Raw genomic sequence first — 15,092 nt, forward strand, 5'->3', positions numbered from 1 at the left:
GAAAGGAACAGCATCTCTCAGACAGTTTAAAGTCTGCCATTAGATTTTTTACATATCTTTTTAAAATGTACAAGCCAGATCCTCCAATGTATTAAATACCGCTATGACAGTTTTCCTTTGTGGTACTTTCAAACACCAACTTCCACATAAATCTAAGTCCACATCAAAGATTTAGTTTGAAGGGTATGTGATTCAGGGGAAGGTTGCATGTTGAAGTATGCAGTCATTTCAAATAACAAAAACAGAGACATAGTTAGTTAGGATTACATAAGATTCACATTTCTTGATAATTATGTGATATTTAATTGATATTGAACTATTGGAGCAGCAGGTGGTTATTACTCTGCCTTGTAATTAAAGAACTTGGGTTCAAATTCCACCTCCTGCTGTAGTACCCCTTGAACAAGGTAGTTGACCTGAATTGATCCAGTAAAAGTTACCCAGCTGTATAAACTGGTAGATCATACTAAGTAACTTGTGAATCACTCCAGGTGGCTCTCAGTTCACTGCAGCCACACGTGCAGCAGTCTATTGATCAACGCGCTGTGGTTCTCGCCTTGTCCAGAGGCTTTTGAAGGGAAGTGGCATTTTGTTTGCTTTACAGAATCAGCCACAACTCCAAATAGGAAGGGAAACAAAAGTTGCACCACAGCTGTAAATTAAATCATTTATCTCCCATTTCTCAGACAAGACGAATTTAATGGGGAAGGGGACGATGGCAATAAAAGCAGCATAAACATTGGGAACATGTTTACATTTCAATCGTTTCCAAAATATTCAGAATGTAAGCACTCCAATATCCAATACTGAAACGAGCAATTTCTTGAAATGTAAAAAATTTTGTCCCCTTCTTTGTCATTTTATGCAGAACTACTGTGCTGGAAAAGAACTAGAATGTGGGACGGGGAAAGCTGCTTTGCACAGAGAACCCGTGTAAATACGTTGAGGACTGATCCGGTTTCATACCAGTACATGCAACAGAGGTGAACAATGACAGTTGCAGGAGCACAACGTTCTCTCAGGCACAGTCCCTATCAATCCGAGGCTCAATACAGCTTGTTGACAGATTTCTTTCCCCTGGCGCAATGTGGAGAGACCATCTGGAGAAAGACAACACAGCATTCCTGACCACCTCCCACACACAAACAACATAACTATACTACTTCAAAATGAATTCTGTTTTATTTTAAATAGCGTCATGTGACTGCAGACTTGCTCTCAGTTCTGTAACTCTATGCATGTGGAAGTCTGTAACTTGCAAATAACAGACCCCTTCTTGGCAAGCTTTGGCAGTTGTTTACAAGCGCTGATCTTACTGATCTTTCCTATGCATGAAGATCATAGACATCGTGTGTCCTTAGTGCTCCGGCAGAAAGCAGTAATGCGTTGACTTGAAAAAAGGTTATTCAAAGGTGTGTGTGTGTCTGTCTGCCTGTCTGTCTGTGGTGAAACTAAGAATTTGCACTTGATAATTGTAACTGGTGATCTAGATATTAGGAATTTAATGTAACTGTGATTTACTGTTGCATCTTGTAATTTCTTCTTGTTCCAGGATAACACAGTAACATTCAGATTATAAAATGGAGGGTTCTAGTGGATCAAGCTGAACAGCCATGCCCATGTCTCCAACTCCCTCTGTGGGATCCCCAGCTCTTCCTAGTGCAACTAAGAGATTTAATATTGTCTTGGATCTGCCCCAGGGTCTCTTTCCAGTGGGATGTGCCCAGTATAACTCCAGCAGGACCCTAAAAGGGGCATTCTTATGACATGCATAAACCATCTCAACAGACTCCTTTCAATCTGGAGGAGAAGCAACTCTACACTGAGGCTCTCCCAGATTGCCAGTGTCTTCACCCGTTCATGGGAATTGAACATAGTGATCCTTTGGAGAAACCTCATTTTGGCTACTTTGCATCCATGGTCTTGTTCTTTCAGTCATTAACAGAAACGCTTGACCGTACGTGAAGACGGGGAGGTACACAGCAGTAAACTGACCACTGTGCGATGATTCAGCTCTTGCTTCACCTCCGCAGATCGATACAGGGCCCACAAAACTGTTGAGATCACTCTAGTCTGCCCTTCAATCCCCTGTTTCACCTTTTACTGCAAGTCACTCCTGAGTAGGACCCTAAAATACTTGAACTCCTCCACTTGGAAGTCATTGATTCAGACCAACTGTATCTACTGTTCTCCACGTCCCACACCAGCAGATGTTCCTCACCCTTCAGACAGATGACATTCCATACTCTCAGAGCTGGTTTCCATTGTCAGGGTTACATTCATCCAGGTCCATTAGGATTACCTTAAACCTAACCCTAACCTTAACCTTAACCCTACATTAGCCCATGCCTGCCATCTGATGCCTAATACCTGATCTAGTTAGATTTCACAAGATAAACAGTGTTAGGACTAAACGGTACTTAACTGGATAACAGCCAAGGAATACTAGGTCGCGTAAGCTTTCAGTAACACCACCCTCAGAATAGTATTTTGTATTTCACTTTTTACATTTTTTTATATTTTTACCTAAAAATTTAACTTATTAAACAACAATGAAAACACTTGATATAAGAAGAAATGAATGTGACTGAATCCTAAGCATACTGTAAGGACACAAGTACTGGGTCAAAGTTTTCCTCATGCTTCAGTGATTTCAGAATACAAAAATTATGACTGAAAAAAATTATTGTTCATTGTTATGCCACAGTGATAAGAAACAACTTCATAACCATAGCTGTCAACGGAGATTTTACCTAAGAAAAATCACAAAGCAAAATGTCTGGAAAATGAACATTTCTGACAACATGCAGACATGACAGGATGCAGGTCCTGGACACAAACAAATGCATAATATTACATCTTACTAAAGCCCATCGTCAAATACTAGACAGTAAATCAATGTCAGTTTGTAATAGAAGGACTGGAAACAAGAGACTTAATGGTAGTTCTTTCTCTTGCACCTGGGGGATTGTGTGAAGAAATGATCAAAACCTACAAACTGAAGGAGGGAAATTACAGGGGTGATAATCCCACTCAGAGATAATTACCAAGTTTTTACAGTTTTGTCTGGAAGTTCTTCCTGAAGTGCTTTCAGAAGCCCCAAAGTCTTGGGGGTCAGGTTCTCAGCATCCTCGGTGGAGAAGAAACCTCTTTTGACACACTTTGACTGAAGAGCTCCAGCAACAGTGCGTTTAAGTTGATCTTAAAGGCCACAGTGGATGTAGACCAAGCAGAGGACATAGAAGAGCAGGGCAACAAGGCACTCTATGCAAAGGGACTTCTCCAGCACAACCAGACTTTAGAGGAGAAGCAGGTGGAGTGTGGATTTCCACCTCCTTGGCCTCCTGCAGAGCCACAGCACACTCCAAGCATCAATTATCTAGCACCCTAGCTGTGGAACTAGAATGTCGCACTTTCGTTCTGAATATAATTATTATCATTACAACTTGTACTGCAATCTAATAACCTTAGTAGCGTACAGAAATTTATTTTAAGTCTGGCAATTTTTTAAAGATCAAAAAGGAAGTGAAAACTGTCATTGCACCATGCCATTAACTCCTACTCTTCTCCTACTGCTAGAGAAATCTACACTGCTGTTTCTAAAGCTGGGCACTAGCAGCTCTCAGAAGTCACCCAAAAGTTCCCCATCTGGATTGCAGGACCATATTTTCCACATACATTGCATGCTGTTGCCTTGTATAACACAAATTACGCTATACTCTTTGGCATGATTCTTACATTTTTAACTATTCTGTAAATGCAAGATCATAAATTGTGTGATTGATAAACAGAAGCACACCATGTGAAGTTATATCTTCAGGAAAAAAAAAAAACCATGCCAGTTGTTGCCAACTTTTAGCAGTTGTGCTACTTTGGTAAAAGTGTTTTTTTTTTTCTGCTCAGTAGAAAAGAATTACATCCTTATTTGGAAAGTTTGGGAGGCTGTGTAGCATTATGTATTCATCACCACAATAATGGAACTTTTTCATCACATTATCATTCAGTTCTAGGGCAACCGATTGGAATAAACAAACATTCTGTTCAAGATTGCGATCCTGAAATAATTCAAGTAATTATTGTGATCTGCATTTAAGCATTTTTGTATGTACTCAAATAGATGCACACAAAAAACTATTGAATTAAAAGTAGTATTGAAGTATAAAAGTATTGTAATGTAAAGTATAGCACAGTAACAGCTACTGGACAGGCTAAATATAAAATTGCACACCCTGAAAGACACCTGTATGTCTCTGCTATGGTCTTACATATAATACTCCAACGTTTATATTGCATATGAAAACTGAATCCCAATTCACTATTTTTAACTAGTGGCACATTGTTTCCTTTGTTATGATCCAAGAATAATGGTCTCGTAATGTTTCAAGCTGTGAAAGCCTTCTTGAAACGCACAATTCAGTATGTTCTTAAATTCAAGTGTATGTAGTCGTGACTGAAATAAAGCAAAAAATGTCACTGAAACATCCACATTCCGTAAATATCAAATTAATTCTGTAGTTTCATGATCCAAAAGAATGCTCGGTCTTGGATACATTTCAAACATATTCATTATACAAATAGCAACATACTGAATAAACACCAACAAATATAAGATAGAAAAGAATTAAGTATTTATTCACTTAGTTGCAAATTATGCAGGCAACCTTATTTTTTCATTGACAAAACACTTTTGTACAAATTCATTGGTTTAAAAACGTCAAGAAATTGAAGTTTTTAGGCTTTTCTTGCAAAAAATACATATTAAACATCATGGTGACACAAACGAAAGTTTTTAGAAAAAGATTTACAAATGAGATGTCACTAGAAAATATTAAATGTCACACAAAATGTTACGAAAGCCATCTGAATTATTTTGGTATCAATTTTTTTTCTTTTTACTTTTTAAATGTGTAAGAAAAAGCTTGGATAAACAGATGCTAAGACTACACATACATAAGGATCACAAGGATTAAAATAAATCTTTACAATAAGCAGAAATAAAAACATGCTGCACAATCTCCCGACAACAGCTCACTATACACGGTTTTAAATTTGCAAAGGCAAATCTTAAAAATAAAGATAAATAATAAATTAGCAATGCAAGGTCATCTACTGCTTCCCAAATATGAACAAAAGTAGGAGGAAGATACCGAATATCTAGACAAACACAGAAGCAATTTATAATAATATCAAAGTGGTAAATGGTCCGCTCTACAACAAAGCAAGACAAGTGGCATCAAAATTGCAACAAGAAGAAAGGAACAACAAAAAAGCATTCAAAAGATTTACTTCAACATACAGTACATTATTGCACGCCTATTCCCTTAGGTGCAGCTGCAGCTTCTTCGGTATGGGGTGGTATTATACATCCCTTAGAAGTACACAGCAGTGGATTCAGGCAGTGCCCTCCAGGAATAAAGCTATTCACTGGAGACTACCTCCCACAAGCTCGAGGGCATGACTGAATCTGCAGTATGCGTATTATATTTACATGTGTGTATATATATATAAACATCTATACACACACACACACACACACACACACACACTTACAGTGTGTGCGTACATATATATATTAAGGCATAGTAGTACATACCATGTAATTGAATAGCTCAAAAAAACTGAAAAAATTGACACATACATATACACGCATATGTGGATGTGCCTAGTAACACGTATATCTCAACGCACACATCTTACTCAGCTCAACAGAGCAATGCCTGCTTTTCACATAACAACACAATGCTTTCCACTAATGTAAACATGATTTCAAGATTGTCTTTATAGTATCTCTTGCTAAATCTGTCTCAAGTATGCCATCAAAATATTAAAATGTCCATATTTCCAAAATTTTTTTATTCCAAGTACTTTTTGTTGATTTAATGTGTGCTTTTACTTCATTTTAAACATTATTGTTATACAAAAGGAACTAGTTAACTCTTGATTGAAGAGTTTAAATTACATTTTTTATATTCTCATAATAAGTAATCTATAATGATCAGTTTGTCATAAAGACAAATGTAAGAGCTTTCAATAAAATTTTCTTCTTCAATAAAACATTCAGAGGCCCATATATTTAAGTTACCTCTGTTTTAATACATAACCCACTTGACAGCTGTAAAGATAATTCTATCTGGTGCTTCTGACCTTCAACCTGTAACATGTTAACTGCCTTCTTGTACCTTAAACTCTTTAACCTTTCTGCACCTGAACCATTTAACCTGATTAATGACTGGAACCACATGTGACTCCTTTAAAAAAACTAAAAGGAAAAAAAAAAAAAAAAAAAAAAAAACACACCTCATATACTCAACAAATATTTCAGTCAAAAGCAGAAATACATTCGGTGCATAGAAGTAGATTTTGTTTTCCTACAAAACTGACTATTCATATTGGTATAGCTCTTCACACTTAACCATTCTCTTTGTGCTTATCTTACTCATTAATACAGACATCACTTATCAATATCATTTTAAACTCATAAAATTGTCTGAAATGCATTTCTCTCTTATCTCTAGTCCACTTCATGTGTTGAAAGATATGCAATTACTACGTGCAAAATGGTGAACGGTGCCCTGGGTCAGGACGCGGATTGGCTAGAACTCATCTATGTTATTGGCAGTGTTGGGCGTAGCCGGGTCTGAGTCCTGGGAGAGCGATACGGAGGCCACCATTGCCGGAGAGCCCAGCACCTCATTGACAGTCTCCTCCATGTCCTCTGTAGTGACAATGGCCAATGCTGCACCCCCTTTCTTGTTCTGGTGGGTCTTGATGTGCTTAGACAGGTGGTCACTTCTCATGAACCTCTTGGAACATTCCGGACACTCAAATCTCTTCTCTCCTACACAGCGAGGATAATGAAGTTAAATTAAATCATCATCATACATTTTCTATAGTATGCAATTAAAGTATCAAAAATGTTGTATTCCTTGGCATACAAATACAACTGGGACCAAAAGTCTACTTGTAACTCCATTTTTTGTAAATCCAAAATCACTTACAGTAAAACAAAAAAGTAAAATAGTAAAGATCTCTAAATTAAGCATTACATTCTGTGAAAACATCAAATAAAGCTGTAACTTTTTAAAATACATTTTTAATAAAATAAAAAAACATAAATTGTTCCTACACTCGTGTCTGCGTGTGTGCATCTCCCTTACCAGTGTGCGTCCGACGATGTCGCTGCAGCTCGTCACTCCTGGTGAACCTCTTTCCGCAGAAGATCCAGTTGCAAACAAAGGGCCGCTCACCCGTGTGCCAGCGCAGGTGTGCCCGCAGGTGTGATGTCTTCCCATACACCTTCCCACAGCCTTCCATGTGGCAGATGTGCTGCTTCTTCTTCCCTGGCTCACTGCTGTTTCTGAGGCCAAAAAAAAAAAAAAAAAAAACACACCAGGTGAGCACACCTGATGACCACCTCACTTGAATGGTCATTCTCCTGAACCCTCCATCCATCCATTCATCCATCCCTTATTAATAACCACTTATCCAGCTCAGGACTGCAGTGATGAAGAAACTAACCCAGAAACATAGGGATGTGAGGCATGATGGCACACCCTGGATGGGATACCAGCCCATCAAATGGCAATCTCTCTCATACACATACGCACGTCTTTGGACTGTGGATTTAAAGCAGAGCGCCAAGGAGAAAACCTTTGCAAATATGAGCAAAACATGCAAACGCCACAAAGACTGAGCTGGATTCAAACCCACATCTAAACCCACAGCCCAGAAGCTTGTCATAGATTTTTAAAGATTACTTAGATGCTCGTTTTAAAATTCAATTCAAAATGACCTTTCTGTGAGTACAGACAAACAGGCAGATACATTTTGCCAATAGTGAAATGGAAATACATTTGTCCCTCTGGATAGCACTAATGTATTACTCAAGGCTGACATACTAAGTTACCTTGGTAAAAGATGTCAGTTGGACAGATAATAATAAAATATGTTTTTGTCTGAATTGCAAAACAAGAGGCACAAGACACACAAATACACAATACATGCAGCAAATACAGTTTTATGGACACTATTAACGTTATTTCTCACTACAAAGATTACTTTTTGAATCTGAAATAAAGTGGAAAAAATTCAGCTTTTAAAAAGGCTTTGTGTTCCTCAAACCATCACATTCAGCTACTTTATAAACTCTCGGTAAGAACCTTGTTGTGCTGCACGTGCTTTTCTGTAATTTAATGTAGCGCCTAGCACTGTCCTGATGACAACATCCACACCATAATCACTGCTGCAAATCTAATGTGGGAAAGGAAAGAACTTGCCTCCCCTCTCCATCCCGGCAGTTTGGGCAAGAGCAGGCCACCCGACGGAGCCTCTTGCTGGGCTGCACTTCCTGGTCTGAGGTGGTCTGGTTCTGTTGTATCTGGACTTGGGCGATCTGGTCTGGACTAACAGCGCTCATGTTCCCCATGGCCACCGTCACAGGTGTAGGTTGCACCTTCACGCCATCCTGGCTCTGCTGCTGTCCTGGAACAAGCAAAGCCCACAATGCCTGTACTTAGCATGGAGGTGAACCTGAACTGGTGATTCACACTATCACTCCTAACTTGTGCCTGTAGAAGAGCAGCACTGTAATTACCTTCAACAGACACACTGGAATATTGTCATGTCTCAATCATTTTCATAATAAGGTGGTAGGGGTTAGGAAATGGACATGTGACCTAAAGGCTGATGATTGGAGTCCCGCTCCCTGCTATTGCTGTAGTACTCAGAAGCAATATACACACCCTAAACTGACCCAGTAAAACATCCAGCTATATGAATGTGTTAAATATTGTTAGGTGCAAACTACCTACCAAAATAATAAAAATTACCAATACATTTTTGTCTTGATATGTGTTAACACATTTATATTTTACTTTCACGTGTGAAAATACAATACATGTCTGTCTACTGACATATTATCTTGTTACTGTTTTTGACCATGGAACAATTAAATCTATATGACCACTGGTATTTTTATCTGATGATAGATAGTGAAAGATTTCAAACATTTTAAGAAATGAAACTTAACATTTTTTTTAAATTACACTTAACATACTTCAATATTACATGAATGATACAATAGCCTCAGATCTTCAAGTCCATAATGCTATTTTAGCACAAAGTACAAAATACCCACAATACATAAAGATACTTTGATAATCACCAGCAGTTTTCAGTGAAAATATATTACAGATTTATAAGACTACTTATCTTTCAAAGTAACTGCTACACAAAAATTAAACAATGTAACAGAGAAAGAAAACTGATCAGAAGTGACATGCAAGAAAAACAGAAGATAAATTTATTTTTTAAATCAGCTTTGCTTGGAAGGAATGACAGAAGTTGCAGAGCAGCTTCTGATTGGTCAAGTAAGAGCTATCCAACAGCCAATCAGCTGGCAGTGTGTGCAACAGCGTGCAACATCAAAACATTAACACAAGACCCAAATCTAACAAGCCAATTTCACACATTCCTACCTGAACAAAAGTCCATAAAGGCTATGAGCTTTATGTCTTAGCTGTAATTTGCAAAAAGCTCTGATCACAGTATATTTGTTATCATAAACAATACATTTAGACAATGGATGAAAATCCTATTTTTTATTAACACAAACATACAGTGCTATTCACAAGTACTTTTTACTATTAATCTTTATTTTGCCAATTCAGCTACAATGTGCAACAATGAAGTTTATAACGATTTACCCATTTTTAGAGCAGTTAATTCTTACAGTATACATTTAAAAGAAAGTACATTCATTATATTTATAGGTGCTACTGCAGCAGAGGGATTTGAACCAGAAACCTTTACATTGTAAGACACCAGACCTCACCACTATCCTACCTACTGAATTTAAAATATTGAAAATAACTAGTTACAAACTCTACAAAGCCAGGATCCAGCAACTCAAAACTATCTGCTGTGTCACAAAAAGTTTCTTCAGCTTTACCACCGTAAAAAAAACGGTATACAACACATCAAACAAAAACACAAATTCTGCAATCGCTGACACCAAAAACAACAGCAAATGTATTCTTGCGGAAAACCTAAGCCCCTTTATTCTTGAATAAAAAGCTTCCCTAAGGAATAATCTCATCTTTCCCACTGCGTATAGAAAATCACCTTATTATATAATTCGCAAACGATACCATGTATTAATAGTTCTCCGCATAGCGACATGATAGATAGAAAGGAAGCTGATCTGAAGATTACACCTGTGGGGCGACGTCTTACCTGTGATCGTGACCGGAACTCCCTGAAGCTGCACCCCCGCGGCCCCCAGGTTCGCGATGTTCAGGGTCTGAATATTGGGCACTGAGGTGAGCTGCGCGGCGTTCAGGGTGATGGGAGCGCTGCCGATTGCGAGCGGCGCGATCTGTGCGAACGCGCCGCCGCTCGCGCCCGCCGTCACCGGTGTCAGCGTTAACTGCTGCGGCACCCCGGCGTTCTGCACCTGCACGCTCTGCAGGCCCTGGAGGTTCTGCAGCTGCACCGTCTGCCAGCTGATCTGGCCCGAGGGGGTCAAGGTGGGCGCACGAATGAAGACCTGCGCGGGACTCTGCACCGCCTGCAGCTGCACGTTCTGCAAGGGCTGCGCCTGGATGGTCTGGCCCGGCTGCAGCTGGATGGCCTGCTGCGGGAGTCCCTGGATGAGATGTTGCTGAGGCTGGTGGATTTGGATCTGCTGCAGGACGGGCTGCCCGACGATCTGCACTTGCTGGAGCTGGCCGGCGTGGTCCTGCGCTGGCGCGATCCCGTTCGTCTGCACCTGGCTCGAGCTCTGCGCTTCACAATCAGACGCCTGCTGGTCCTGCGCCTCCTGCTCCACCGCGCTCTCGGCGGCCGACGGCGTCGTATTTAACAGTCCGCCCTCCGCTGAGCAGTCGCTCCTGGCGGCAGCAGCGCTACAGGTGGAGTTGCCGGCGGACTCCGTTGTCGCGGAGACGGATGTGGAGAGGGGCGTGGCCACAAGCTGACTCCCGTTGGACATCCCCCCGTCGGTGGGCTGCACCAGCTGGACCGGCCCACCGCCAGTAGGCACGCTGTTGATCACAGGCAGAGCCAGAGTGACTCCGCCTATGTTAATTGGCAGCGTGGTCACCACCTGAGCCTGGGCGCCCGGGAGCGTCTGCAGCTGAACAGGGAGAGACACGTCGGGACGCAGTTGGAAAGGGATCACCCGGTTCGGAACATTCTGAGAGACGAGGCCGGCCGAAGAAGCGGCCCTTTGAGCAGAGGCGAAGAGCGCCTGGTTACTTCCGGCGAGATGAATCGGCTCCGACTGCAGTGTCAGCTGGCCGTCTACGGCCTGAATCTGCGGAATCACCTCATACTGGATGCTGCCCGAAGCCGAAGGGTTCGGCATGCTCTGTACCTGAATGACCTGTAATTGCTGCTGCTGCTGCTGTCCCGCCGCCGCTGCATGACTAGGGCCGATCGCTTTGCCCTTTCTGCCCGGGGTGCCCTCATTGTTATCCGCGGTGCCACCCGACACCTGCGCGCCAGCCGGGGTTACGGGCTCCTTCGTAATGGCGGGTGACGCGGCCACGATCTGCCAGCCGCTCCCGGCGAGCTGTGCGGTGACGAGCTCCAGCGGCTGGGGCTGGGGCTGCAGCTGCACAAGTCCCTGGCCGGGGTCGATGATAATCTGCTGCGGCTGCCCCCCTCCCGCCTGGCCGTCGCCCGGAGCGCCGCCTATTTTGCTGCATGTGGCGGCGAGCAGAGCCAAGGGGGACGGCTGGGCGTCCTGTACCGACACGGAGGAGACAGAGCGCTCATTGTGGGCGGGATCACCGGACCCGAGTGGGTGTGCATTAAAAAAAAAAAAAAAAAAAAAAAGAGCCTTGCTTTAATTGTACGGATCCTTAATAAACAGTGGTTTTGAACTTGTGTCACATGCAACATCCAGGCCAACGCTTCCGTTTCATAAACATGCACACGCGCTGGGCTCCAAAACGTAGTTTCACTTAAGGTAATTCAAGACGATCATGACGATGGAAAGTTCATATTATGCAAAAATTATTTCGAATTAAAATCTGCTAAGAAAAGGTATATTATTTATTATAACCGCAGAGGCGCCAGTCTTCAATCAAAACGCATTTTTCTTAACTTGTCATGCTGGAGTTTGCGAATTTTATGCTTATCACATATTATATATTTAAACTTAATCAAAAGGTATCACGTGCTCTTCCCTGTAACAGGTTTCTCTTCTCCCGTACACACACACCGCTGGCAGCAAAGCTTTATTTCTTCATCATGAGTGTATAAATGAGCAGAAGTATATTATACCACACCTCTCCGCTCGTGACACGAAAGCAGGAAGTGTTATAAACTGTGCATCTGGGTGGAAACGAAATGCTTTTAATAACACTTGTTTAGCTACCTGTGATCCAGAAGTTTTGCCTTTATTACCATAATCACCAGCAGATGCCTTCCCTCCCTCCGTGGCCATCGCTTCCTTCTTTTGATCTGCGAAAAGAAATAACGTTTCATCTACAGAAACAGTTAAAAAAAAAAAAAAAAAAAAAAACATCAGAGCCCTTCGACGCCGTTTCAAAAAAGTGGGAAAGAAAACTTAGCTAGCGAGAGATTATTTTCACTGGAAATGATCAAAATATTTTAGAAAGGTAGCCGAAGAAACGCAGTTTTTAAACGATTTTAAAGTGGCTAGCTTACATACCACAACGTGTGCATTTCGAGCACGGAAAAAAAGCCCACAAGTCAGTGTGAGAAATAAACAGAAATAATTGTTTTTTTGTGTCAGAATAGTGGCGGAGGGGTGTGCAGGAAAGCGGAGGGGTGGAGACGGGCCGGGGGAGGGCGACGTACCACTCATCCCGCATTAATAAAACCGAGCGGAGAGGAGTTGTTCAAGGAAGAAGGCCGGACGATACGGATTCAGAGGCTGGCTGAAGCCCGCAGAAGGACGGCCTATTTTCCACGAATGGCTGCTGCGGGGCTGTGGCGTCGCTCCTCCGGCCGCTATAATCAGATTCCTGTGTCGCTGCCGAAGGTCCCTCCTGTCAGGAAGGGCGGTACCAAAGCGCCGCGCAACGGCTAGACCCCCCCTCGAGATAAAGGAGCACAAAGCGGGCGCGACCTCCTCGCCTGTCCGCACGGAGCCACGCCGCCTCTACACTTCCGCTAATCTGCGCTAATCCTTTTTACATGAATATAATGCATAAGCGAGCGCCATTTCGACCGCTGCCTCCTCTTGAAGATCCACCTACTCCCGTTGCCTCCACATCGCTAGCTACTACTAGCCTGCTGCTGCACACGAACATCAACACCCATCAAAAAGCCCGTCGAAGATGTCGACTCGGCCAGTCTAAGTTTTTAGGATAGCTGCTTTATCCTTGCAATAAGTAGCATGGAGAACAAAATACTATGCCTAAAGATATATCTGAGTATTTAAGAAATCTATATCTTGACAGAAAGCATTGCTATAATTGTAGAGGGTAGACGTCCCGCCCCCAAGCTCTGATTGGATAAAGGAGTCTTATTTGCGAACGTTGACATGGGAGTTGTATTTTGTCGGGTTCGATGCACTCGCTGGGTTTGAATTGAGAAAAGGACTTCGATTCCCGTGGTGCAATGCAAAGGGAGGCGGTGCCCGAGGATCAAGTTTGATTGAGAGGGAAAATGAAAGGGCGGTATTTCAAATGTAGTGAGGGTTGGGCAAAGAGAAGAAGAGGGAGGAGGAGCAATCTTACTGTACAGAAACCTTGTGCAGAGCAGTGAGCTGCTGAAGATACTCAGTTTTGCTAGTGAGTGTCTGGTTGCTGGTTCTAGTCACCTGGGGTGTGGTGGCACAGTGGTGCAGCGGGCCTGGCTGGGTCCTGCTGTGTAGCAGGTCTGGAGGTCGAGTCCTGCTTGGGGTGCCCTGCGGCGGACTGGCATCCCGTCCGGGGTGTGTCCCCTCCCCCTCCGGCCTTGTGCCCTGTGTTGCTGGGTTAGGTTCCGGTTTGCCGTGACCCCACTCAGGGCGAGTGCTTTCAGACAGTCAGTGTGTGGTTCTGGTCATGGTCACAGTAGTCAGGAGCCTATCCTGGAATCAGTGGGTGCAAGGCTCGGGGGAGGGGGTACACCCTTGACTGGGTGGTAGTCCACCTCAGGTAGCCTTACACATTACATTGACACGCTATGGGTAATTTAGCGTTGCCAGTTCACCTGAACTGGATGTCTTTGAAATGTGGCAGGAAACCAGAGCACGCAAGGAAAAACCCAGAGGGGTGTACATACAAAATCCACACAGACTGAACCAGATTCAAACCTAAGCCTAAACAACCTGGGTGCTGTAAGGCAGTAGCGGCACCCTGGTACACAACTGTGCCACCTTGCTGGAGATAGTAAAATTTTTATGTTTTCTTCACTTTAATGTGATTCCATCTGTTAACTCGATGTTTATTATTGTAGCAAATAAAAGTGGGTTTAATCTTGTTAGCAAGGAGCTCATTAAGGGTATTTTACTTTTAAAAAGAGCTTTATTTGACAGCTGTTTATACTCCTCTTCCTGGTGCTTATTTCTCACTGTGGAGAGCTGCATCAGTTTATTTTTGTATACTTGCATGCACATTTCACACCCACACTTTCTGAACCGCTTGTCCCATATGGGGTTGCGGGGAACCAGAGCCTAACCCAGCAACACAGGGCGTAAGGCCGGAGGGGGAGGGGACACACCCAGGACGGGATGCCAGTCCGTCACAAGGCACCCCAAGCAGGATTCAAACACTAGACCCACCGGAGAACAGGACTGCGGTCCAACCCACTGCACCACCATGTTCCCTTTTGCATGTACATTTGTATTTTTTAAAATATAGTTAATATATGTAACACAAGAACTTTATAAAATATGTGCTTATAATTCAGTCATAAATGTTAAATAGCAAGCAAAAATGTGAACGAATAGAGTTGTATAACTATACTCACAGTAGTTTAGAAAGAAACCAGAAAGGAAATCAGATTGCTCATTTAAAAATCAGTGACTTCTGCAACCCTCCAGGTAAATGTCACTGTGTGTTACGCAATAAAGGATGTAAAATTCACCTGCACACAGACCATAAGAGCCGCAGTTTGCTTTACTGTTTTTATAA

General features: G+C 42.5%; 1 protein-coding gene across 3 annotated transcripts; it reads right to left on the minus strand.

Annotated features, from left to right (window-relative positions):
- Positions 1-4,866: 4,866 nt before the first annotated feature.
- On the minus strand, positions 4,867-13,461 carry LOC108927366 (transcription factor Sp4-like). Of its 3 annotated transcripts, XM_029259790.1 has the most exons (7): positions 12,829-13,461; positions 12,383-12,468; positions 11,375-11,746; positions 10,234-11,134; positions 8,277-8,481; positions 7,158-7,357; positions 4,867-6,838 (listed from the first exon to the last, which is right to left on the minus strand). In XM_029259790.1, the coding sequence occupies exons 1-7, from the start codon at positions 12,833-12,835 to the stop codon at positions 6,594-6,596; spliced, it is 2,016 nt and encodes a 671-aa protein (XP_029115623.1). In that variant the 5' UTR covers positions 12,836-13,461; the 3' UTR covers positions 4,867-6,593. The 3 variants fall into 3 exon arrangements, with proteins under 3 accessions (XP_029115623.1, XP_029115621.1, XP_029115622.1); XM_029259788.1 differs by having other exon boundaries at positions 10,234-11,746; XM_029259789.1 differs by lacking the exon at positions 12,829-13,461 and adding an exon at positions 12,680-12,708 and having other exon boundaries at positions 10,234-11,746.
- Positions 13,462-15,092: the final 1,631 nt, after the last annotated feature.

Source organism: Scleropages formosus, chromosome 18, assembly GCF_900964775.1.
Source record: "Scleropages formosus chromosome 18, fSclFor1.1, whole genome shotgun sequence".
NCBI classification, from domain to species: Eukaryota; Metazoa; Chordata; class Actinopteri; order Osteoglossiformes; family Osteoglossidae; genus Scleropages; species Scleropages formosus.